This window comes from Babylonia areolata, chromosome 7 (assembly GCF_041734735.1).
Source record: "Babylonia areolata isolate BAREFJ2019XMU chromosome 7, ASM4173473v1, whole genome shotgun sequence".
Taxonomy (NCBI): domain Eukaryota; kingdom Metazoa; phylum Mollusca; class Gastropoda; order Neogastropoda; family Buccinidae; genus Babylonia; species Babylonia areolata.
In genome coordinates this window covers 55,302,365-55,325,307 of record NC_134882.1, presented here as the reverse complement: position 1 = coordinate 55,325,307, position 22,943 = coordinate 55,302,365, and the positions used below count along the sequence as shown (strand labels likewise).

Sequence of the window (22,943 nt, the reverse complement as noted above, 5' to 3'; positions counted from 1 at the left end):
AGTGTTTACATCTCACTACCGAATCACAAGAGCAAAACAGCACTGATAGTACATCATTGACTGTGGAAAAGAGGAAAAAGTGTCAAGCCTTGGTTGAAAAAAGAAAGGGGAATGGACTGGGAAGGCAGAAAAGGGAGACAACAGTGAAGAAAAAGGTAGAAACCAAGTGAGTGATAGAAACGAGGACATTTCTAGCACAGAAGGTGGGGATGCTGTTTATACTGAAAGACCCCTGGCACCTCCACAGGGGAAGGAACACACACTTACAAGCAGATATAACCAACTAAGTCCCAAGAGAAAATTATCTCTTCCAAATCAGCAGGCGTTAGCATCTTAATACCCTTTGTGTGCACACACATGCAAAACATCAAATACACGTTAAAGATCATGGAACCCATGTTTGTGGCTGATGGGTAATGGATATACAAACCTACCCAGCATGCACCATCCCTGAAAAGGAAATGGAGTTTGGTTGTCTGGATGGCAGGGTAAAAACAGTCACACACATAACAAAAAACCCTCACCCATTGATAAAGACTGGACAAGGGAGCATGAGAGGGGTGGGTGTGGGTGTGTATTGGGGAGGGGGGCGTGGGGGGGGGGAGCAGAGATGGGGGAGAGGAAGGGGGGAGCAGGGGATTTCAAGTAACACATGTTTCCTCCTGCACCTCTTTTCCCCCCTACCGTTTCACATGCCCTCCACCCCATCACCGTATCTTCCTCACTCACCTGGGACTTGATGTCTCTGTGAAGGATTTTGCGGTCATGTATGTGCTTCAGAGCCAGGCAGATCTGAACAAACCAGTCCATTATCTGAAACAATTCACATCATGCCACTATAGTACACACACCAATCAGTAATCAGCTGATGGGAGAAAAAGTAAATGAGTGGCAATAAGAAACAACAAACTGCCCAAGAGCGTGACTGAATGATCACATGTGTAGGTGATTGAAGCCGCACTGAATGACACAGGAACAGGAATGATTAGCACCTAAAGGCAAATGACACAGGAACAGGAATGATCAGCACCTAAAGGCAGCTGTCAGCTCTACATAGATAGGCAGCCTGTTGTGCAAATGACTGTTTGTAATGTGCCTTGAGTTTGGTCTCTGACCAAAGATAGGTGCTGCGTAAGTATCAAGAAGAAGATCACAAGGCAACAGAATATCTTATTTCATCTGAAATAGAAATTGCTGATATGTTTGCCGATAAAAAGGCAACATGTTTTTTGGTGGTTTTTTTTTAATATAAATTTAATGAAAGGAGCAAGAGTATTTCATCCACAGAACAAATCAAAATTTGAACATGTGCCCATGTTTCAATGAGAACACTAACTCAGTGTGTATACATGCTTAACGCAGTATAATCTCACATGATACATTCTAGGCTGCAATAAATAACCAATTGAAAATACACACTTAAATGAATAAAACTAACAGAAAAATAAATGAAGGAAATTAAACACATTATGCAAGAAACTTATTAGATGATCACATAAAATCATAGCTAAGACATGAATGTGCGCACTTAAAGCCACATAGTAAGTGTTAGATAAATTTGGCTCAGCAGTTCCAGTAGTAGCAGTAGTAGTGTTGGTAGTGGTGGTACTGATACTTGTAGTGGTAGCAGTAGTGGTGGTAGTATTGGTAGTTATCAGTTTTCAATTCTGCTTTCTCAAGGTGGCATCCCTGTGTTCAGACAAATCCATACATGCTATACCACATCTGCTATGCAGATGCCTGACCAACAGGAAAACCCAACATCCTTATTCAGGTCTTGAGTGCCTGCACATATATTTGTGTGCCTACCAGAGTGGAGTTCTACAGAATTTTGCCAGCGCATCTCTTCCTCAGAATTTCACCACAGGGCAAACATTTTGCTGCCATGGGTTCATTTTCAATGCATGAAATGCATGTGTCAGGCCTGGATGGTGAGCAAAAATATGATTTGGATCGATATATTGTTAAGTACTGGTCACCCCACCCCCTCTCCTCCACATCTGGCTTTTCAGTTTTGTTGTTCAACTGGATTAACATGTGAGCCATGGAGGCTTTGTCTCTGTTTAAAAATGCATGCAAACCTAAGAGTTGGCTCACAAGGACTGTGAGGCTGGACTGACCAGCGGGTTGGGTGTAGGCTGTAGGTCAGACACCTACTCCTTTTCCCTGTGTCTGTGTGTGTGGCTTTTGTCGTTTTGTTTTTGTTCGGCTGTTGTTGCTGCTGTTTTGTTTTTGTTTTTGTTCAGCTGTTGTTGCTGCTGTTTTGTTTTAAAGCAGACGTGGTGTGTGTGGATCAGTCTTGACACCTCTTTGAAACTGAAACTGAAAACTGATGTTGAGACTGCTGAAGGTTGTGTCTGGTTGTTGTGGTGGTACACGGCAGAGCTGAGATGTGTAGCATGAGATCAAACAAACTGGGGAAGATGAATAAAAAAAAATATATATATAAATTTAAGTACATGATAAGTTACAGGGCGCGGAAAACCATAATAAAGTATCAACATATTCATATAGATATTCCTATAAGAAGGGGAGGGGGCGTGGGGGTGTGGGGGAGGTGGCAGAATGGTTAACTCTCTCCATACGAACGGCGAAAGAGACGACGTTAACAGCGTTTCACCCCAATTACCATCATCAAAATATTGCAAGCGGAAGGCTCTTATACTGAAGACATGAATGTTGACAAAGAATACCACAATTCTGACGATGGAAGCTAAAGGTTGGGTCATTCAGACACCCACTGGACATCCGAGGGGTCTGTGTAGAGGAGAAGAGAGGACTGGCCGTACTGAGTGAGTTAAGACACATATCTCTCAATACACTTTCTGTGAGGGGCTTGGTTAAGACACATATCTCTCAATACACTTTCTGTGAGGGGCTTGCTTCAAATCCTGCTCCTGCCCTTTCTCCCATGCAAAACCAAACTGAGCATCTAGTCACTGAGAGGAGATGATAAACTGAGCATCTAGTCATTCAGAGGAGATGATAAACTGAGCGTCTAGTCATTGAGAGGAGATGATAAACTGAGCATTTAGTCACTGAGAAGAGATGATAAACTGAGCATCTAGTCACTGAGAGGAGATGATAAACTGAGCATGTAGTCATTGAGAGGAGATGATAAACTGAGTGTCTAGTCATTGAGAAGAGATGATAAACTGAGCATCTAGTCATTCAGAGGAGATGATAAACTGAGTGTCTAGTCATTGAGAAGAGATGATAAACTGAGCATTTAGTCACTGAGAAGAGATGATAAACTGAGCATCTAGTCATTGAGAAGAGATGATAAACTGAGCATCTAGTCACTGAGAGGAGATGATAAACTGAGCATCTAGTCATTGAGAAGAGATGATAAACTGAGCATCTAGTCACTGAGAGGAGATGATAAACTGAGGTCCCATGTGCAGCACGTGCCTGACACACTCAAAATGAACTGCTGTCACTCAGTCTGCCTCCGTGACTAAGCCATTATTGTTGTTAGTAGGGGGCTTAGTAGGCGCATGGTGTCCTGAGTACAGTAAATCAGAACAGGCACCACTCAACACCACTGAAGTGACTCAGCAGCAGTGCAGGGTCTCCTCTGGTGTGTGGCCTCCTGGCAACCTAACATCAATGATACCTGCCGACTGCTGACACTGGAACTGTGATGGACGAACACGGGAGTGGCCGTGTATGGGGGAATCTAAATGAGCGATGTTGGAGTAATGCCACTGAAACGGTGCAGATGATTGGGCAGCAAAAAAAAAAGAAAGAAAAAAAAAAAAGAAAAAGAGAAAAAAAAGAACTCATGGCAAAGTAAATGTCCTTTTAGCAAAATTCTGTAGTCAAAATCCACTCCGACAGGTTCACAAATATAATGCATGTACTCAAGGCCTGATAGTGTGTTAGGTTATGCTGCATGGTCAGGCATCTGCCTAACAGATGAGATGTGGTTAAACATATATGGATTGTCCAAACGCAATGACACCTCCTTGAAAAACTGAAAATACAGTCATATGAATAAATGAAAATAAAAACTAAAGAAATTAAAAATTACAATTTAGTTTTGGAAAACTGCAGAAAAAACAAAATTCTGAAAAAAATAAAATGAAAAACATGCGCGCACACACACACACACACACACACACACACACACACACACACACACAAACTCACACAAACTCACCTGATCTTCTGGGAAAAGACGACCTTGCTGATCGTTGATTTTGGTAAATAAATCACCTGAAAAATTAACTCATCAATTAATCAATAAAACCTACCAATAAGAGGTCAACATAAAATATTTTCACAATGGCTGCACAGAAACAGAGCAAGAGGCAAATGGAAAAAAAAAAAAGAGAAAGAAAATCCATGATAAGTCTTCCAACATATAATTTGCAAACAGATCAAAGAATCAGGCTTTTTAATTGTACAAATACATAAAACACAAATGTCTTATCAACACACACACACATAAATACACATGCATACATTGTCACACATGTGCAAGAGCACAATTGTAATGCGTGCACACACACACACAGAGCATACACAAAGATACACTCAGGCAAGTGTACATATAAACACACAAAATATACATGTACATGTACACACCTATATGCAAGAATACATACATACCTCCAGAACAGAAGTTCATCACGATGTAGAGTGCACCTTTCTCTGTGAATAAACACAAAAGGCTGAGGTCACCATCTTATCTTTACACAGTGCTGCACAGTCACCTTTAGCATCATTTTATGATTTTTCTGCATTGTTCTACACACACATCCACCCACCCACACACACACACACATACACAAATGCACATGCATCACAATTACCACCTTCACCTTCACCTCTCCCGTAGTCTGGGTTCAGACCGTTGGGGCACCGCTGCTGACCTGGCCACCACTCCTCTCCACTCTTCACGGTTTTCTGATTTCCTCAGGGCGTCACCGAGCGTCAAGCCTGTCCACCCCCGGATGTTGTCTTCCCATCTCTTCTTCTGCCGTCCTCTCCTTCTGCCTCCTTGTACGGTGCCTTGCAGGAACGTTTTGGCAAGACCAGATGATCGGGAGATGTGTCCATACCATCTAAGTTTGCGTTTTTTCACTATGGACAGAAGGTCTTCGTAGGGTCCAATACTTTGCTGGATTCTGTTCTTCACTTCCGTGTTAGTGATGTGGTCTCTGTAGGAGATGCCAAGTAGTCTACGAAAGCATCTCATCTCGACAGCTTGGATTCTTCTCTCGATGTCTGCAGTCAGGGTCCAAGTCTCGCAGGCGTAGAGCAATATTGATATAACCAGGGAACGCATCAGTCTGATTTTTGAGCTGAGAGCGATGTTTTTGTTGTTCCAGATGGTGTTCAGCTTGTTGAGTGCCGTTGTTGTTTGGGCAATTCTCAAGAGTACTTCTGGTTTAGATCCTTCATCTGACACGATTGCTCCCAGATATTTGAAGCTGTGGACTGTTTTAAGCTTTTCGTCGTTGACTTTGATGTCAATGCTGATGCCGTTGGTGTTGTTAGTCATCAGTTTGGTTTTCTCCGCACTGATTTGCATTCCATACGATGTGGAGGCTTTGTCTAGATGTTTGACCAGGCTTGCCAGTTGTTCTTCTTTTCCAGCCAGTCCATCAATGTCGTCGGCAAAACGTAGGTTTGTGATTGTTCTGCCGCCTATGCTGACTGTTCCTACATGCTCTTCCAGTGCGTCAGTCATTATTCTTTCTAAGAAGATGTTGAAGAGTGTTGGGGAGAGTAGGCAGCCTTGTCTCACTCCGACTGTGGTTCTGAACCAGTCCCCGATGCTATTGTTGAGGTAGACGGCGCTGGTGGCTTTGTCATAGAGGTGCTGTATCAGTCTGATCAGGTTGGCGTTGATGTTGTACAGATTCATGGTAGCCCACAAAGCTGCATGCCAGACCCTATCAAATGCCTTCTTAAAATCAATGAAGACATGGTAGAGGTCTTGTTGGTGTTGATGGTACCTCTCACATAGCAACCTCAAGTTGAAGATTTGTTCAGTTGTGCTCCTTCCTGGTCTGAAACCTGCCTGTTCTTCAGCAATGATGTTTTCTGCTTGTGGTTTCAGTCTGTTAAGCAATTACACACTCATACAAACGCAGCACCACATTCATACCCCCACCCCCACCCCCTGACACACACACACACACACGCACACACACATAATTGCACACATGCATGCAGACACACATGTAGTCTCACCAACCTTCAAAGGACTCCATGTATGTGACAATATTTGGATGTTTTAGTTGAGCCAAGACAGCAACCTGCACAAAATATTAACATACCTCTAAAAATGTGCAAAACTGGTTAATAATGTACATGTCTTTATTTAGAATTATTTTGAAAAAAAATATTGAAGTTAATTCCTGTTAAACATGAGACAGGGACTTTTCAAAATAATGTTATGAAATCAAAATATGAGTGCTTACATACAGGTGTTTGTGTAATTTCACTAAAAGTGTGCAGGCTCCCTATCTTCATCAGTCCAAAAATTGATATTATAACAATAACATCAACACATGGGAACAAACCCATCCAATTCCTTCTTGGCTTTCAGGCTGCATTCCCCTGTATCTTTAGTCCTTGTTCTTCCATATCATTACATCATCAAATCACTGTGGTTGGTGCATGCTGGGGATTTTCATGTTGAAATAACCCACCAAACACTGACATGGACTAAAAGATCTGTAAAATGCTTACTTTATTTTCTGCGTGTGTATGCATACACATGGGGGATTCAGGCACTGAATTGTAACTGTGATGACTGCCTTCAGCCATAGACATAAAACCCCAATGGCTTATGAGTTATGTATAAGTGAACATGGAATTCACAGCCCACAAACGCAAAAGGAGAAGAACAAATAGAAGTGATGGCAGAGGTGGGTTTTACAAAGCTTTCAACTTTTGACATGTACAATGAAACCGTCACTGGAGGAATCAGACAGAACTTTGCTTGAGTGGACAGGATCAATCACATCCAATGTCAGAAAGAAGACAACACTAGCTGACCCTGGAGTTTGTTACATCATCTGTCAGAAAGTCTACACATGTATACATTGCTTTCTTTTGTAAAGATCTTATTCTGTTGAACAAAATACTCAAAAAGTAGCACTTTACCTCTTTTTTTGATTCCTCTCTTTCTCTGGGTGCCATCTGCAACAACGTACAGATTGCTTTTCATTTTTTAGTTAGACATGATGCAGTCGTACATGTATGTCAATGCTACTGTACTGCACAAAGAAATGGGACAGAAAAATGACAACAACAAAAAATGAGAAAAAAAGACTGGTACATGAATTGATGGATGCATAATTCACATATCTGCGCACACATAATCACACACACACACACACACACACACCTAAAGGAAATGAATTACAGTTAGTCACTGAAATCATCCCTGAATGATGTGATCATTTTCATAATGACTATTGACCTTTTTATTTCCTTTTTTTCTTTTTGATATGTGCCATTTTCATGTCGATTAAATACAATGAAAATCATCCATAATTATGTCAACACTTTATCCTATACCTTAACATTCTTAGGTGTTTAATGAGGTTCTTTTGTTTCTTTGCTGTCATGGCCTGTTCCAGAGTTGGATAAAAGGGATTTCTTGGTTTGTTTTGTTTTTGTTTTTTTAAGTGTGGGATCTATTTCAATTCTTTTCATATTCTTATTCCCTACTTCTGTTTCTTGTGGTGGTGGTGGTGGCTGAGGTGGTGGTGGTAGTGGTAGTGGTGTGTATGTATGTATGTGTGTGTGTGTGTGTGTGTGTGCGTGTGAGTGTATGTGTGGAGGTGCATGGGTGGAGGGTTCGCACACACTTTTCACTCTATGCTCAACAAAAAACTGAAAAAAAAGAAGAAAAAGAATCTATCTACACATACACATATGCAACCGAAACAATGAAAAGACAATGCACAAAGTCATCCAGACGGAAATAAACACCATAATCCAGCTGAAATTATATATCAATTCACACACACACACACACACACACACACACACACACCGTCCATGCAATAAACTCACCTTCATTATATTTATTTCCTTAATCACACATTGTTGGTTTGACTTTTTATTTCGGACAAGGATGGCTTTGCCAAAAGCACCTTCTCCAATCTGTCGTATCCGCTGGTACCGATTCATGGTGAAACTGACTGGCACTCTATCTTGTAAGACCACAAGACAAAATTCCTAACTCGAATGCATATATGTGCGCGCGTGTTCCTTTCAAATTATTACAAATAATTTACAAACACCTGTTTTCCTTGACAGTATCACAATACTACGTTGCACAGTATTTCTACCTATGTTCATTGTCATGTTCATTTCAAATAATACCCCCCGTTTATTTCTAACAAACTCATTTTCCTTGAAACAAAATCGTGTCTTTTTGACATGTTTCACCGCATCTCCAATGTAAACTATATTACAACTTCCGGTTTCTGAAATCGAGGCAGATTTTGCAAAAACTACAACCGTACTTTCAACGCACATTTTGCACGGCTTCAAGATGAAAAAGGGTTTGAAAATTATTGCCTCAATAGTTTTTGTTCGTCCTGACTTCTTATGTCACATTAAGTTGGGCTTGGCGCTAGGCTCAAACCTTAAGTATATAATTTATTGATTCAAGAGCGCTGTCACAACCCATAAGGGGTTGCCCATAACCCTGAACCGGCCTCAGTCACATGCCTGCAGAATCGGAGCGGGTGGCACGGAATGAGGGACCGTGGGTGAGGACGTTGGAAAATACTGTGGGGGTCCGGGGAAAGGAGTGGGAGTGAGGGAGTCTGGAACGGACAGGGATGAAGTCAGTGGAATGATGACCACTGAAAAGGCGAATCGAGTCCCGTCGGGGTGGCAGTCAGGGGGAACTCACAGGACTAAATCACAGGGAACAAATCTGTCACCAGGAATCGGGCACACCACTGGCCCAGGAGAGAACACAGAACACAGACCCACACAGAGGCAGAACTGAGGGGGTCACAAAAGAATCGAACCCCACGACTGTCCACTGAAGAGGGCATGGCACCCATCAGCTCACTTGCCGCTGGAACGGCGACCCTTCTCCTTCCAAAGCTCGGCACCAAAGGCAAAGCAAAACCCTTCCTTCACAACGACGTTAACTCAGAACTCATCTCAAGAGTTCAGAGCCGCGAGAAGGACGAAGGACATGTCAGACACACATCACACATCACGACATGAGATTCACGTGCTTCAGTTCGGAACAGAACGGGCTGAGCACACAAGAGAACAATAGAGCAAAAAGGGGGAGAGAGAAGGAGACTGAGGGGAAAGAGAGAGGGGAAAGGAGAGGAGGGGAAGGGAGAGGGGAAAGGGAGAGGAGGGGAAGGGAGACGAACACACGCACAACTGAATGCCACGAGCCGTGAGGCGCTTGTCACGGCTCCCTCTCCGTCCGGCCTCCCGCCAGTCCCTTTTTGAACCCCCGGGGGCAAAACAAACTAATAAATGAATGAAAATCAATAAGTATGCTGCAAAACATCTATTTATGAGTATTATTATTATGATTACTATTATTATCGTTATTATTATCATCATCATTATTATCATAGTTATCATTATAATTAGCATCATCATTATAAGTGTGTGTCAGTGTTCCATGTGTGTGTGTGTGTGTGTGTGTGTGTGTGTGTGTGTGTAAGAGAGAGAGAGAGAGAGAGAGAGAGAGACCTTCACCACGAACAGAAACTCTCTCTCTCTCTCTCTCTCTCTCTCTCTCTTACACACACACACACACACACACACACACACACACACACACACACACAGAGGGAGAGAGAGACGTATATATGTATGTATATATATATATATATATATATATATATATATATATATGTATATATATATATATTATAGTATATATACATACACATATATATATATATATATATATATATATATATATATTATATATCAGTATATTATATATAGATAGTATATCACACACACACACACACATCAGTACACACGCACGCAAGGCACCACTGACACACACACACACACACACACACACTGCATGTCTGTCCCTTCTGTTTGTGTTCTTATTTTCAGTTGTTTATTATTACCTTAAAAAAAAAAGAAAAAAAGAAAGAAAATTATTGTTGTTGCTGTCGTCGTTACATGTTGTTATTATCAATCTGTTCAGTCTTACTGTTTCTTTCACTCCCAGGCCTTCACCCCCACCGGCTGGATGTTTCTCTCCCTGAAAATGTCCTCAGCTGAAGTTCCCAGGATCATTACCCCTGTGTCCCATTCACTCATATTTCGCATCTCATCTGTTACTACTATACTGAGTCTCTGTTAGTTCTTACTGCATGTTTTTTTCTGTTTTTTGTTGTTTTTTCCCCGGCTCCTTGTCACACCCAGGCACTCTTTGTATCTCCCCCCCTCCCCTTCTGTCTTGTCTGTCAGTCGCGTCTCTCTGTTCACCACTCGATCGATCTGTCCTTCAAATCTAGCTCTTTCTTTCACATCAAGTTTCCCTCTCTCTCTCTCTCGCGCGCGCGAGAGAGAGAGAACATGTGCGTGTGGTGAAAAACACAGTGTATTTTGAGACTATGATGTGTAGCATAATCATTCTGCTCCGGTTTTCTCCCTCCAAAACGGAGTTGCAATTGAAGAAAAAAAAGAGACAAAAGAAAAGGATGACATGGTTTTATTATCATCATTATTACTCTTTTTGGGGTGTGGGGTGGAGGAGGGCGAAGGGTGGGTAGTTTGGGGCTGAAAAAACAAACACCCAAAACAAACAACAACAAAAAAAGCAATTGGCCGGTAAGTCAAAGGAGGAAATATATGGGGAGAGAACTCTCACTCGTTTATGTGAGTAGTCTCCCCTCTGTTGTTACGTGAAAGATGCTGTAATCTGAGAAGAAAGCGTTCGACAAGCAAGAAATTTTGTTGTTTTCGGTAAGTGTTACCCTGTTTAATCACTTGCAATATTGCATTTTGATCTTTGTAATAAGCGCTCAAAATCTGACCTCATCATCAAACCACTTTCATTCACATAACAGTGTTAGTTGATGGATTTAGAATCAACATGTACCCACGGCGCCCAAAATGTCCCATCCACGAAACGGTGCCCCTTCTCGTCTCAACTGTACCCTAATGTTATTTCAGTATTTTTGCCCCACACATTTTTTTTACTGAGGGTCTTTTTTTTACGGCATACTGCCATAGATATCTTTTTTTTTTTTCCATATTCTTTAACGCGATCACGTTTGCGTGCTTGTGGCGAGAGAGTGAATGACGGCGTGGAATACAAGCGCAACGAAACGAATGCAAGGTGAGGAGTAGATTTTATGCTTACCTCGGGCAAACTTGCTCTAAAGGCTACTCTAACCACTCTTGCGGCGAGGTGGAAAAAAGAAACGCACCTTCCTAGCGTGTTTCGCGAGAACCTTGCTTAACTAGCGTGTAATATACTGTAAAAAAAAAAAAAAAAAAAAAAAAAAAAAAAAACCGCTCCCATAAACCCAAAAAGTGAAACGGCAAAGTGGGTCACAAGTTTGGACAAGCATATTTCAGCGCACAAGCCGCCTTTTTTCCACAAAAATTCCAGACGAGGTAATGAACAAATCGAAAGGCAGTTGACTAGAACGTTAATAATGGAAATGTTTCTGTGGATCATTTTATGTACATAATCCGATGATATAAGGATAATGAATGTTTGTAATTTGTATGGGTGCAGCTAGTGAGTGTAATTTATGCCAGTTCACTGATGTATCCCCCTACCCCCCCCCCCCCCCCCCCCCCCCCAACCCCCCATTTAAAAAGTAAATTTATCCCCATTCTCTTTCCTGTGGGCAATAAATAAGTTAGGCTCTCGGCATTGGATGTACAGTATAGTGGTCAGACATCAGAACTTCTTTCACAGATGGATCATTCCATATCGCTTATGATGCAAAATCAGTAAATGAATCAACAGTAATATTCATTGTGACAGATCTCTCACTCAGTCTCGTTGGCACTGATTTTTATTACCAGATGTAATAAAAGACCACTGCATGAAACATGCAGAAATGCAAGACTTAAAAATGATACGGATTTTAAGGATTTAACTTGTGGTAGCTGACAATCATTATTGACACTAATGACGGGTCTTTTTTCCCCCTCTGCCTCCCATCTGTTGTGTTCATTCAGTGGCATTGCTTCCATAAGTCATCCATGCCCATTAGTTCACCTGTCTCACAATCCATCTGTTTCATCCTGGTCACTGCAAGTGAAGTGCCATTGGTCCATACAGAGCTGTCACTCTATTGATAATCTACCAGGTCACCATGGTACTTGGCATGAGAGCCCCCCATGTCACTGCCACAAGATGACCTGGTTGGAGTTCAGCAGTGCTTGCTGGCCCAGATATAGTGCAACGTGCAGGAGCCCATGGGCACTTCATACGCACAATACACCGATGTTGACAGTGAGTCGGCTTATGTAGCAAGACTGCCATTGATTGACACCAGATGACTGACACCACATGACTCCACTGACAGCATGTCCACCACTTCCACTGGGTATTACCAGCACCTTAGCCAGAGGCAGTGTTCCATGAAAGATACAGACAGTCACAGTAATTTTTACTGGTAGAAGTTTCTGAACTTTTAAAATTTGGGAATAAAGAAAAAAGGCACAAAAAAAACAACAACAAAACAAAAAACACACACACACAAATTTGTCACATTAAGCTGCTAAAGGCTTTCACAGACATATGTATCTCAACTGTATGATCCTGGCTTGAAAAGACTTCTTCCTAGCACTAGCAGGATCTTGCATGTTCATCATCAGAAGGACTAGTTGAAACGTAAGGTTGAGAATTGCCATGATTGATTTTCATTGGTTTTCAACCCCAAAGACAAAGCTTTCAGTCTGCCTAAACTTTTTTTTTTTTTTTTAAACTATTCATGGTTGGTTATATTACTGTTAAATTCAGTTTCTTCATTTACTTTTTCTTTTCTAATTATTAAGAACTGCTAAAAAGGTTATCATTTGGAAACCTGTTGTATGTATACATGGATGTATTGATTTTTATGTTTTGGGTGGATATGGACAGCAATGTTGTTAGCAGATGTACTGGTTCTGAATGAAGAATAAATCAATGCCAAATGGTAAGGAAAATGTTAGTTTTTTTTGTTTTTTTTACCTTTGAAACAACCTTTAATGAAGCTTGACATTTGATAAAATTGCACCAGATACAGTGCTAAAACTAAAAACTGTTTGTCATTGGTATTATCTGAATAAAATATTCAGTAATGACTGATTTTTTTTTTTTTTCATTGATTGATTGACTGATTGATTTATTTTTGCCTGATCATAATTTACATGACATTTTTTTTTTTCGATCCAGAAAATAAGCAGATCGCAGGAGGAGGATGGAAAAGATGGAAGATGATTGTGAACAGGAGATCATGGTGATGCAAAGCATATATGAGAACAAAGAAGAGCTGTGTTTCTGGACAGACCAGGAAGGCACTTTGAAGGGCGTATTTCGGGCATCTGTAAAGTTGCCTTCCTCTTTCCACATAAGTGCCCCCAAAACTGTGGAAGCAGAATCTGGAGGTTGGTGATAATCTTACATTTGATTCCTTGTTTGTTTGCTTTATTTAACCTTTGCCGTGTATGTTATTGTGTACGGATTCTCAATGTGTTTGGGGGGTTGAAGGAAAACCTATATTGCACAGTGGCAGTACCATAAGACAGGTTGTCAAAACAAGAAAAGAAAAGAAAAACTAGCCTTTTACGTTGCAGTGCATGTTCCATTAATTGTCGGTATCTGTCAACTCATCATCATCCATCAGCTCATTACTAAGTCCATCCATACTTTGTTGTTGTTTTTTCAGCCAACTTTAACCCTTTCGCTGCCAGGAAAATAAGATTTAAGTGAAATCTATTTGCCAGGGTTTTTTCCACAAAAAACGGGTATAAATTTTCAAAAAATCTGTGCTCTTTGTTATTGGAGAAAGGCCCATAAAAGTATATATTTTCTGAAAGGTAAGTGAATAAAGAACACAAAACACATGATGTTTTCCCATTTTATAAATTTTTATTGACATGCTGTTGTTTTGAAATCAGTTTTGTTTTTTGTTACATTTTCAACTTGTTCATTACAAACATTAGTCAGGTAATTTGCACTAAAATATCATATTTTCTGGACAAACGGATATATGCACATGCAAAATCATACTAGAACAACCATAATATAAAAAAAAATATATATATATATATATATATATAAAGAGATAGATGCACAATGCATTGTGACTTCTCCAAGTGATAATTATGGATGAGAGGCCACGCCCCCTCAGTCTCCACCCCCCCCCTCCTCTTCACCCCTCTCACATGGTCAGTTCTCATCAGACCGCATTGGCTGAGTGCCAAGAAAATCACTCACAGTCACACTGTGACCTGCTAATAATTCAGTCACTTTCTGTCGTCTGCTAAGGTTTGCACAGCCGGCATCACTCACTGATAGTCGTATCTTGGCCACTCTCTTGATTGCTCCCTTTATTTTCCATCAAATCGTTCTATAAATGTTAATCAATGTCTTCTTCGAATTTATGCTTCAGTTCTTTCTGAGCATCAGCTAAAGAAAGCAATCTTGGTTGATTTAGTTTGCTACGATCGCATGTCTTGAGCACGGCGTCAGTCCGACATTTTGTTGAACGAACGAGGAGATGAGCCAGGCAAACACTGGGACAGTAACCCAACCAAAACATTCAAATAAAGGACTGCCTCATGACGTAGATGGGGTTTCTAGCTATGAATAGAATCCAGAAAGATTCCCCAGGGAAAAGTCAGAATATTTCGATGATGAGTTATCTCGTCATTGTGGCAGCGAAGCATACATGCTTGCCATGACGAGTTATCTTGTCATATAGGCAGCCTAGGGGTTAAACTAAGGAACAGTGAGTGATTTCAAAGGTATTGTCAAAATCAATGGTTTGGTTTAGTTTTAAGGTGCTTGAGAATTTATGGAACAACTTCTGCTAAAGATTTCTTTTTCTTTCTGAATCAGAAAATACTCATATAATTATGATTTTTTTTTTCTAATTAACATAGTTCTTAAAGAAGCCTTTACATTGTGACTTTTTGTCTTAAATTTGACCATTGCACCTTAAGGGATATATATGTCTTTCCTGTGGAAAAGTAGATAACATGAATGTGATGCTTTACTAGATAATGAAGGTGATGCTCTATGAGGAAAGAGATTTAAATTTGATCACTTGATGTCTAACCTAAAGAGTACTCTTATTTTGTTTTAATTTTTCTTTGAGAAACTGTTTATTTTCTGTGCTTCTGTATGCTTCTTCTTCTGCGTTCGTGGGATGCAACTCCCAATGCTCACTCATATGTACAAGAGTGGGCTTTTACGTGTATGACCGTTTTTACCCTGCCATGTAGGCAGCCATACTCTGTTTTGTGGGGTACTGTATGGTTAATTTCATACAGTTTTTTCCTTGGTAGTTCTCTGCTTATTCAGATGATTATTTTAGGTAGGATTCTTTTCAAACATGGGAAGTTGTTCCCCAGATGTAGTGGGAGTTGCTTCTGTCATGTATTGGAAAAATTCTCTTCAGCAACCAAGATTGGCATATCTTGAATCATTTGCTATAAGAAATTTATTTACATCTTAGACTTTTGTGAAGGATCATGACTCAGACTGGGAGGCAAGATTGCACTGGCTCTTAAATGCTGTAGCCTCGGGGGCTGTTAGGCCTTTTGGGATCATCTCAACTCCAAAAGCCCTCTTGGTTGAGAGAGTGGGTATGTAACTTGGGCAAGAAATAGTTGGGACAGCAGTTGCCTCCTCTGCTGTTCTGATGGTTATAGTCAGACTTGACTAGCAATATCATACATGAGGCAATATACTAAGTGCCCATGTACAGCAACAAAAAAAAAGGTTGTCCCAGACAAATATTTGTGAAAAATCCACTTTGGAAGTAAAACAAATGCACTTGCAGGAAATAAAAAAAATATATAATTTTTTTCTTTTTAAAAGTGGCGTCACTGCATTATGGTGACAGTCTGACACTCTGCTTCGATATGTACGTAGATATTTTATAATGCTTCACCATTTGGTTTCAACTCATTTTTTTCAGCAGACAAGGGAGGGAGGTTGTTTCCAGTGACGTTCTTGCCTCCAGTTGAGTTAAACATTGTCCTCCCCTCTTGTTATCCCTCCAAAAAACCACCCTTCTACACACTTGCCTGCGCATGGCTGACCCGACACCAGGTAACAAGTTTCGTTTTCTTTTGTTTCTTTAATTTCCCAAGCAGCCATTTTCTTTCCTGAGCCGGTAGGATGAAGGTATTTTTGTAGCTCCACAAGTAGCACTGGCTTCAAGGCATATCACTTTGTGACATTTCACACCTTAAAGTTAGCTGCACTGGGATATATTTGAGCATATGGTACACATTGGAAAAAATAAATCAGTGGGTGGCTTGTGATAGGCAGTGAAGTCAAACCAGGCTTTATTCCCAGCCCCTACTATTAAAGTATTATTTCAAAGTTTTTTCTCACACACACAAGGACACACTCGCTGATCCATGTATATGCGTAAGGCAGGGCACTGCATAGCCATACAGAAGGGAGGTATCATACAAAGGGAGGTCACTAGCTGCAACTACTTATGTTTCCTCCAAATGAGTGGGTTCGTAGTTTGCACAGGACAGGAATATGAGCCATGCTGGAGGCTGCACCAGTGGGTTAGTAGTTTGCACAGGACAGGAATATGAGCCATGCTGGAGGCTGCACCAGTGGGTTAGTAGTTTGCACAGGACAGGAATATGAGCCATGCTGGAGGCTGCACCAGTGGGTTAGTAGTTTGCACAGGACAGGAATATGAACCATGCTGGAGGCTGCACCAGTGGGTTAGTAGTTTGCACAGGACAGGAATATGAGCCATGCTGGAGGCTGCACCAGTGGGTTAGTAGTTTGCACAGGACAGGAATATGAGCCATGCTGGAGGCTGCACCAGTGGGTTAGTAGTTTGCACAGGACAGGAATATGAGCCATGCTGGAGGCTGCACCGGTGGGTTAGTAGTTTGCACAGGACAGGAATATGAGCCATGCTGGAGGCTGCACCAGTGGGTTAGTAGTTTGCACAGGACAGGACTATGAGCCATGCTGGAGGCTGCACCAGTGGGTTAGTAGTTTGCACAGGACAGGAATATGAGCCATGCTGGAGGCTGCACCGGTGGGTTAGTAGTTTGCACAGGACAGGACTATGAGCCATGCTGGAGGCTGCACCAGTGGGTCATGGCAAGTATGCTAGAATAATCGTAATTTGTTTTTGTCAGTGAAATTTTGAGTAAATGGAGGATTTGAGGTTCATGTTGAGAATGTAAAAAATCTTTAACAAGAAAAATTGAGAATTTTGTCATTTTTGAGTATATGAATTTTGCAGACAGTATTTTTTTTTTTTAATTCATTTTTATAAGCAAAAATGAGGTACTTTTTGTAGTTGCTATACCATTGCTATTTACAGATAGTTTGGCAGACAGATTGATGGGTTTGTGTTAATGGTCTCTTTTATTTTAAAATTCCGTCTCTAGGTAACAGTTTTTATCATGGCTTCACAAGAAATCTTGCGGGTAGTGATTCTGTATCATTTGATTACTTATTAACTTGAAATAATGTGCAAGGACAGGTTTATCATAAAATATTGGATGTGTACATAAATAAACCAAACCAAGACATAATATCAATATTATCACTTACAATGACACATACACAGGCACACACACACAAACACATATGTGCCATATAAGTGGTCCTTTGTTTCAGCTAACCACGGTGTGTCAGCACCTGGACCAGCTCTGGGCGGAGAACTGCGGTTCTGTCATCCTCTACAACTGGTTCCTGTTCCTGGAACAAGACATGATGGATTTCCTGAAGGTGAAGTCACCTCTGGAACTGTTTGATGAAGAAGCCCACCTCCAAAGCTCCGGTCTGAACACAGAGAAGGAAGACACAAACGACGCGCAGAGCTCAGGTGAAGCTGAAAAGAAAGATGAGGTGAATTTTCCTGGCCTGGAAAAACATAGGCAGGATGATCCGGACATTGTGTATGATTACAAAGACGCTGAATTTGAAATTGATTCTCCCAGCTTGGAAAGAGGAGTGCAGATGAGGGAGCCCAGCATTGTCGACGACGAAGCTGATCTGGACCCTTCCCAGTTCTACATCTGCTACTGTGCTGACCCATGCAGAAAGTGTCCGATGAGCAGGGATGGGCTAGACTGTCGGACAGTACAACATCGGCGAGTGTCCGTCGCTCGCCTGTTGTGCTCGCTTTTGAGCTTCAACAAGATGAAGGAAGAGGAGAGGTTCTGCCGCTCCACAGTGCAGTGCAGCGTGTGTATCACGGAGCAGCTTGGGCACTTGTGCATGCGTTTCGAGGGCTGCCACCACGCCTTCTGCAAAACATGTTTGCGAGAGTACTTCACGCTGAAGATCAAGGAAGGCGGGGTCAAGTCCATGAACTGCCTCAGTTTGGAGTGTTACGCTCAAGCTCATCCCAGTCAGGTGATTAGAGTGAGAAGTGTGACCTGTTAACGGGTTGTTCTGTGTGTGTGTGTGTGTGTGTGTGCATTTGTGCACAAGTTTGTGTGTGTGTTTGTGCACAAGTGTGTGTGTGTGTGTGTGTGTGTGTGTTTCTGAGGTTTTGCTGGGCAAGCCTAAAATTTGTATGTATAGTGCCAAAGTTTATTGAATGGAAAAAAGAAAAGTTGTTTACTGATAAACTTAACTATCTCTGTATCATCAGTCATTTATACATACACAGATGCATTTTGCAAACTCATGATATACATGCGTGCACATGATACACAGTTTATATTATAAATTTATAATGCAATTGAGCTTGCTTGTGCAAGTAGGCGTATACACAGGTAAAGTGCTATCAAATAATGCTGTAAATCATTAATGTTGTAATTTGGAAACTATGTAGGTTTATCAGATGTGTCCAGTAATTGTAATATGATCATTATATATGATTTAGAGAGCGAGAGAGAGAGAATCCAGTTGCAGCAAGTGTGCGTTTGTGTACTTATGTGTATATGCCACAATGACTCTTATGCATTTAGTATGTTAAAAAAAAAAATTCTGTTCATTATTATAACCATTGGGTGTACAAAATTTAGGTGGATGCTATTACTTAAACTCCTGAAGCTAGTGTGATGTTGCCTCAGGTCAAAGCACTGGTGTCCAAGGAGCAGTATGAGCGCTACGAGAGGCTGTTGCTACAGTCCACCCTGGACACGATGGGCGACATTGTCTACTGTCCTCGGCGGCAGTGTCAGTCCCCCGTCATCAGGACAGATGACTTGGGGCGATGCCCCAGGTGCTACTACGCTTTCTGCGTGCAGTGTACGCGGGACTATCATGGCACTCAGCCATGTGCCATCACACCAGGTAAGTCTGGGGGGTTTTTGGAGACGTACAGCATCTTGTTTGTAAACTTGGGTGTGTGGAGGCGCTGTGGCAGAACGGGTTTGGCTTTGGGGGACTTCTGATCCAGTGTCCAGCAGTGATCAGGGTTGGAAGCCCAGTATCTGCATGGTTCTGTGTGTTTTGAGGAAAGGTGCTTTACTGTTATTTTCTTCACTCCACCCAGGAGTGAATGGAGACCCAAAGATAGGGGAAGGTTGAAAGGGGAGGAGAGTGGTGTAGCATATGTATAATACTAACAGTATGATTTTGTTAATAACAATATGACTACTTCTACTACTGCTAACACTACTAACAATACATTTATTTATTTAGCACTTTTAAACTTCTTAAACCTCACAAAGCATTTTACAATGACACATCGATGAGACACAAAGCACACAAAAACACATGCATGTCTCCACTCTGGGGGACTGCTGAGTCTGGCTCTACGACTAAACAATAATTGTCATCAGTAAGGGGTTTAGTAGTTTGTAGGCAGTGTCCTGAGTTGTAAAGTGAATCAGAACAGGCACTACTGAACGCTACCAAAGTGACTGCAGCAGTGCAGAGTCTCCTCTGGTGTGTGGCCTCCTGGTGATGTAATATTGATGGTTCCTTGTGGACTGCTGAAGCTTGGACTGTGACAGGTGAACCTAGGTGTAGCTGTGTATGCGGGACTCAGAATGAGAGGCATGGGAGTAATGGCACTGAAATGGTGCAGATGATGAGGCAGGGAAAAAACAAGAAGACAAAACCATTCTTATACTACTAATGATCATAGATTCACATGTATAGCACTTTCAAACTTCTCAGAATGCTTTACAAGAACACATCAGTCACACACACATACACACATATACATAAACATGCATAAAAGAAATAAATGTGTATCCATAATATACAGACACCAGATGATATAGATCAGTCTGCATGCCTCTTTGACACCTTCGAAAAACTGAAACTGGAACGTGAATGATACATTGTTTATGAACAGACGAAATCTGCAAGATCCGCCTAAGGTATCTGGAAATGAATGGTATGCCTTTTTCTGTGGACAGAGGAGATTCGCAAGGTGCACGCAAGGTACCAGAACGGCAACAAGCAGGTGAAGGAGATGCTGGAGAAGAGGTACGGGAAGCGGGCCCTGAACCACGCTCTGCAGGAGGTTGGCACTCTGGAGTGGATGGAGGAGAACACCAGACCCTGCCCCAAGTGCAGAGCTAAGGTCCAGGTGGGTGTGTCGCCACAATACTACTGGAGACGTGTGTCTTGATTTGATCTCTGTGCCTTGTTTAACTTCAGCTATTCCTTTTCTTCCTGCTTGTCTGCCTTGTCTTGTTGGTTTCTGTTGTGTGTTCTCATTAGTGTTGGACCTTTACATACTACATGCCATCATGTGTCTGCCTTGTCTGTCTTGTTGGTTTCTGTTGTGTGTTCTCATTAGTGTTGGACCTTTACATACTACATGCCATCATGTGTCTGCCTTGTCTGTCTTGTTGGTTTCTGTTGTGTGTTCTCATTAGTGTTGGACCTTTACATACTACATGCCATCATGTGTCTGCCTTGTCGGTTTCTGTTGTGTGTTCTCATTAGTGTTGGACCTTTACATACTACATGCCATCATGTGTCTGCCTTGTCTGTCTTGTCGGTTTCTGTTGTGTGTTCTCATTAGTGTTGGACCTTTACATACTACATGCCATCATGTGTCTGCCTTGTCTGCCTTGTTGGTTTCTGTTGTGTGTTCTCATTAGTGTTGGACCTTTACATACTACATGCCATCATGTGTCTGCCTTGTCTGTCTTGTTGGTTTCTGTTCTTTGTTCTCATTAGTGTTGGACCTTTACATACTACATGCCATCATGTGTCTGTCTTGTTGGTTTCTGTTCTGTGTTCTCATTAGTGTTGGACATTTACATACTACATGCCATCATGTGTCTGCCTTGTCTGTCTTGTTGGTTTCTGTTCTGTGTTCTCATTAGTGTTGGACATTTACATACTACATGCCATCATGTACACATTGTCACATGTCAGGAAGGTGGCAGAGAGGATGAACTGAGGTCTGTTGTGCAGAAACAAACAAACAAACAAAAACATAGCAATACAAGTGTTATCCTCTGGCAGAATTCTGAGAAATCCACTCTGGCAGGTACACAAATGTGGAATGCATGCACGCATGGCTTGACTGCCTAGCAGATTGGGTGTATCATGTATGGATTTGTAAGAATGCAGTTATGCCTCCTTGACACACACACACACACACACACACACACACACACACACACACACACACACACTGCCTGCATCTTTCAAAACATCGTGCAATGTGTGTGTTTGTGTTGAACTGCAGAAAGTCGAAGGCTGCAACCTGGTGACCTGCACCTGCGGTGCCAAGTTTTGCTGGCTCTGCGGCAAACCGTTGGTGACGGAGGATCCCTACGCCCATTTCTTCCAGGCTGGGGGCCAGTGCTACGGCAAGACCTTTTACGGAGTGGACCCAAACTTCGAAGAAGAAGAGTTTGCCGATTACGAGCTCAACCAGAATGACTGGGCTGAGATGGGTGAAGAGGACTGGGATTGGGAGGAGGAAGAGTGGGATGGGGTCGAAGAAGAAGGCTGAGGAGTGGATGGAGAAGCTGTTTACTAAGATTGTGTGCATTACCAAATGTTTGTACATGACAGAGTCATGGAAGTGTGGGAAAAGTCTTGAGGGGAAAGTGAGAGCTTCCTTTTCCAGGGCTTGTGGGGGAAAATGAGAAGTACCATTTCCGGAGCTGGAAAAGTCTTGGGTTAAATAAGAGGTAGCATTTCAAGATGTAGGTGCAGGGTAGCGATGGAGGGGACACTGTGAGTATGATTGAAAGGATGCTTTGAGGGTGGTTGAGAGGATGTTGTAAGGGTGATTGAGAGGATGTTATAAGGGTGATTGAGAGGATTTTTTAGGAGATTGAGAGAATGTTTGATGACGGTTGAGAGGATGTTATGAGGACACTTGAGAGGATGTCTGAGGGTGGTTGAGAGAATGTTTTGAGGGCGATTGAGGGGATGTTATGAGGACAGTGGAGGGGGTATTATGATGAGGGCGATTGAGGGGATGTTATGAGGACAGTGGAGGGGGTATTATGATGAGGGCGATGGAGAGGATGTTATGAGGACACTCGAGAGGATGTCTGAGGGTGGTTGAGAGAATGTTGGATGATGGTTGAGAGGATGTTATGAGGACAGTGGAGGGGGTATTATGATGAGGGCGATGGAGAGGATGTTATGAGGACAGTGGAGAGGATATTATGATGAGGGTGATGGAGAGGATGTTATGAGGACAGTGGAGGGGGTATTATGATGAGGGCGATGGAGAGGATGTTATGAGGACAGTGGAGGGGGTATTATGATGAGGGCGATGGAGAGGATGTTATGAGGACAGTGGAGAGGATATTATGATGAGGGTGATGGAGAGGATGTTATGAGGACAGTGGAGAGGATA

The 22,943-nt window shown here is 41.9% G+C and overlaps 2 protein-coding genes across 2 annotated transcripts in view; one reads left to right on the top strand and one right to left on the bottom strand.

Annotated features, from left to right (window-relative positions):
* LOC143283892 (uncharacterized) overlaps nucleotides 1-8,410 on the bottom strand; it is an 85,731-nt gene extending 77,321 nt beyond the window's left edge. The window contains exons 1-6 of the mRNA XM_076590283.1: nucleotides 8,041-8,410; nucleotides 7,123-7,158; nucleotides 6,209-6,269; nucleotides 4,615-4,656; nucleotides 4,163-4,218; nucleotides 730-813 (exon numbers count right to left, since the gene is read on the bottom strand). Of these exons, the coding sequence (XP_076446398.1) occupies nucleotides 730-813; nucleotides 4,163-4,218; nucleotides 4,615-4,656; nucleotides 6,209-6,269; nucleotides 7,123-7,158; nucleotides 8,041-8,157 (396 nt within the window). The 5' untranslated portion in view covers nucleotides 8,158-8,410. The remainder of the gene's footprint in view (nucleotides 1-729; nucleotides 814-4,162; nucleotides 4,219-4,614; nucleotides 4,657-6,208; nucleotides 6,270-7,122; nucleotides 7,159-8,040) is intronic.
* Nucleotides 8,411-13,412: 5,002 nt separating this feature from the next.
* On the top strand, nucleotides 13,413-22,082 carry LOC143283890 (E3 ubiquitin-protein ligase RNF14-like). The gene is made up of 6 exons (XM_076590282.1): nucleotides 13,413-13,590; nucleotides 16,131-16,264; nucleotides 17,819-18,559; nucleotides 19,225-19,447; nucleotides 20,524-20,696; nucleotides 21,813-22,082. The coding sequence occupies exons 1-6, from the start codon at nucleotides 13,413-13,415 to the stop codon at nucleotides 22,080-22,082; spliced, it is 1,719 nt and encodes a 572-aa protein (XP_076446397.1).
* Nucleotides 22,083-22,943: the final 861 nt, after the last annotated feature.

What these genes read in the sequence shown, in the direction of transcription:
- LOC143283890 (XM_076590282.1), top strand. Translation starts at nt 13,413, where the DNA reads ATGGAAGATGATTGTGAACAGGAGATCATGGTGATGCAAAGCATATAT. An exon ending in CATGGCTGACCCGACACCAG is followed by an intron (nt 16,265 to 17,818) that starts GTAACAAGTTTC and finishes CCTTTGTTTCAG; the next exon opens with CTAACCACGGTGTGTCAGCA. An exon ending in AGTGCAGAGCTAAGGTCCAG is followed by an intron (nt 20,697 to 21,812) that starts GTGGGTGTGTCG and finishes GTTGAACTGCAG; the next exon opens with AAAGTCGAAGGCTGCAACCT.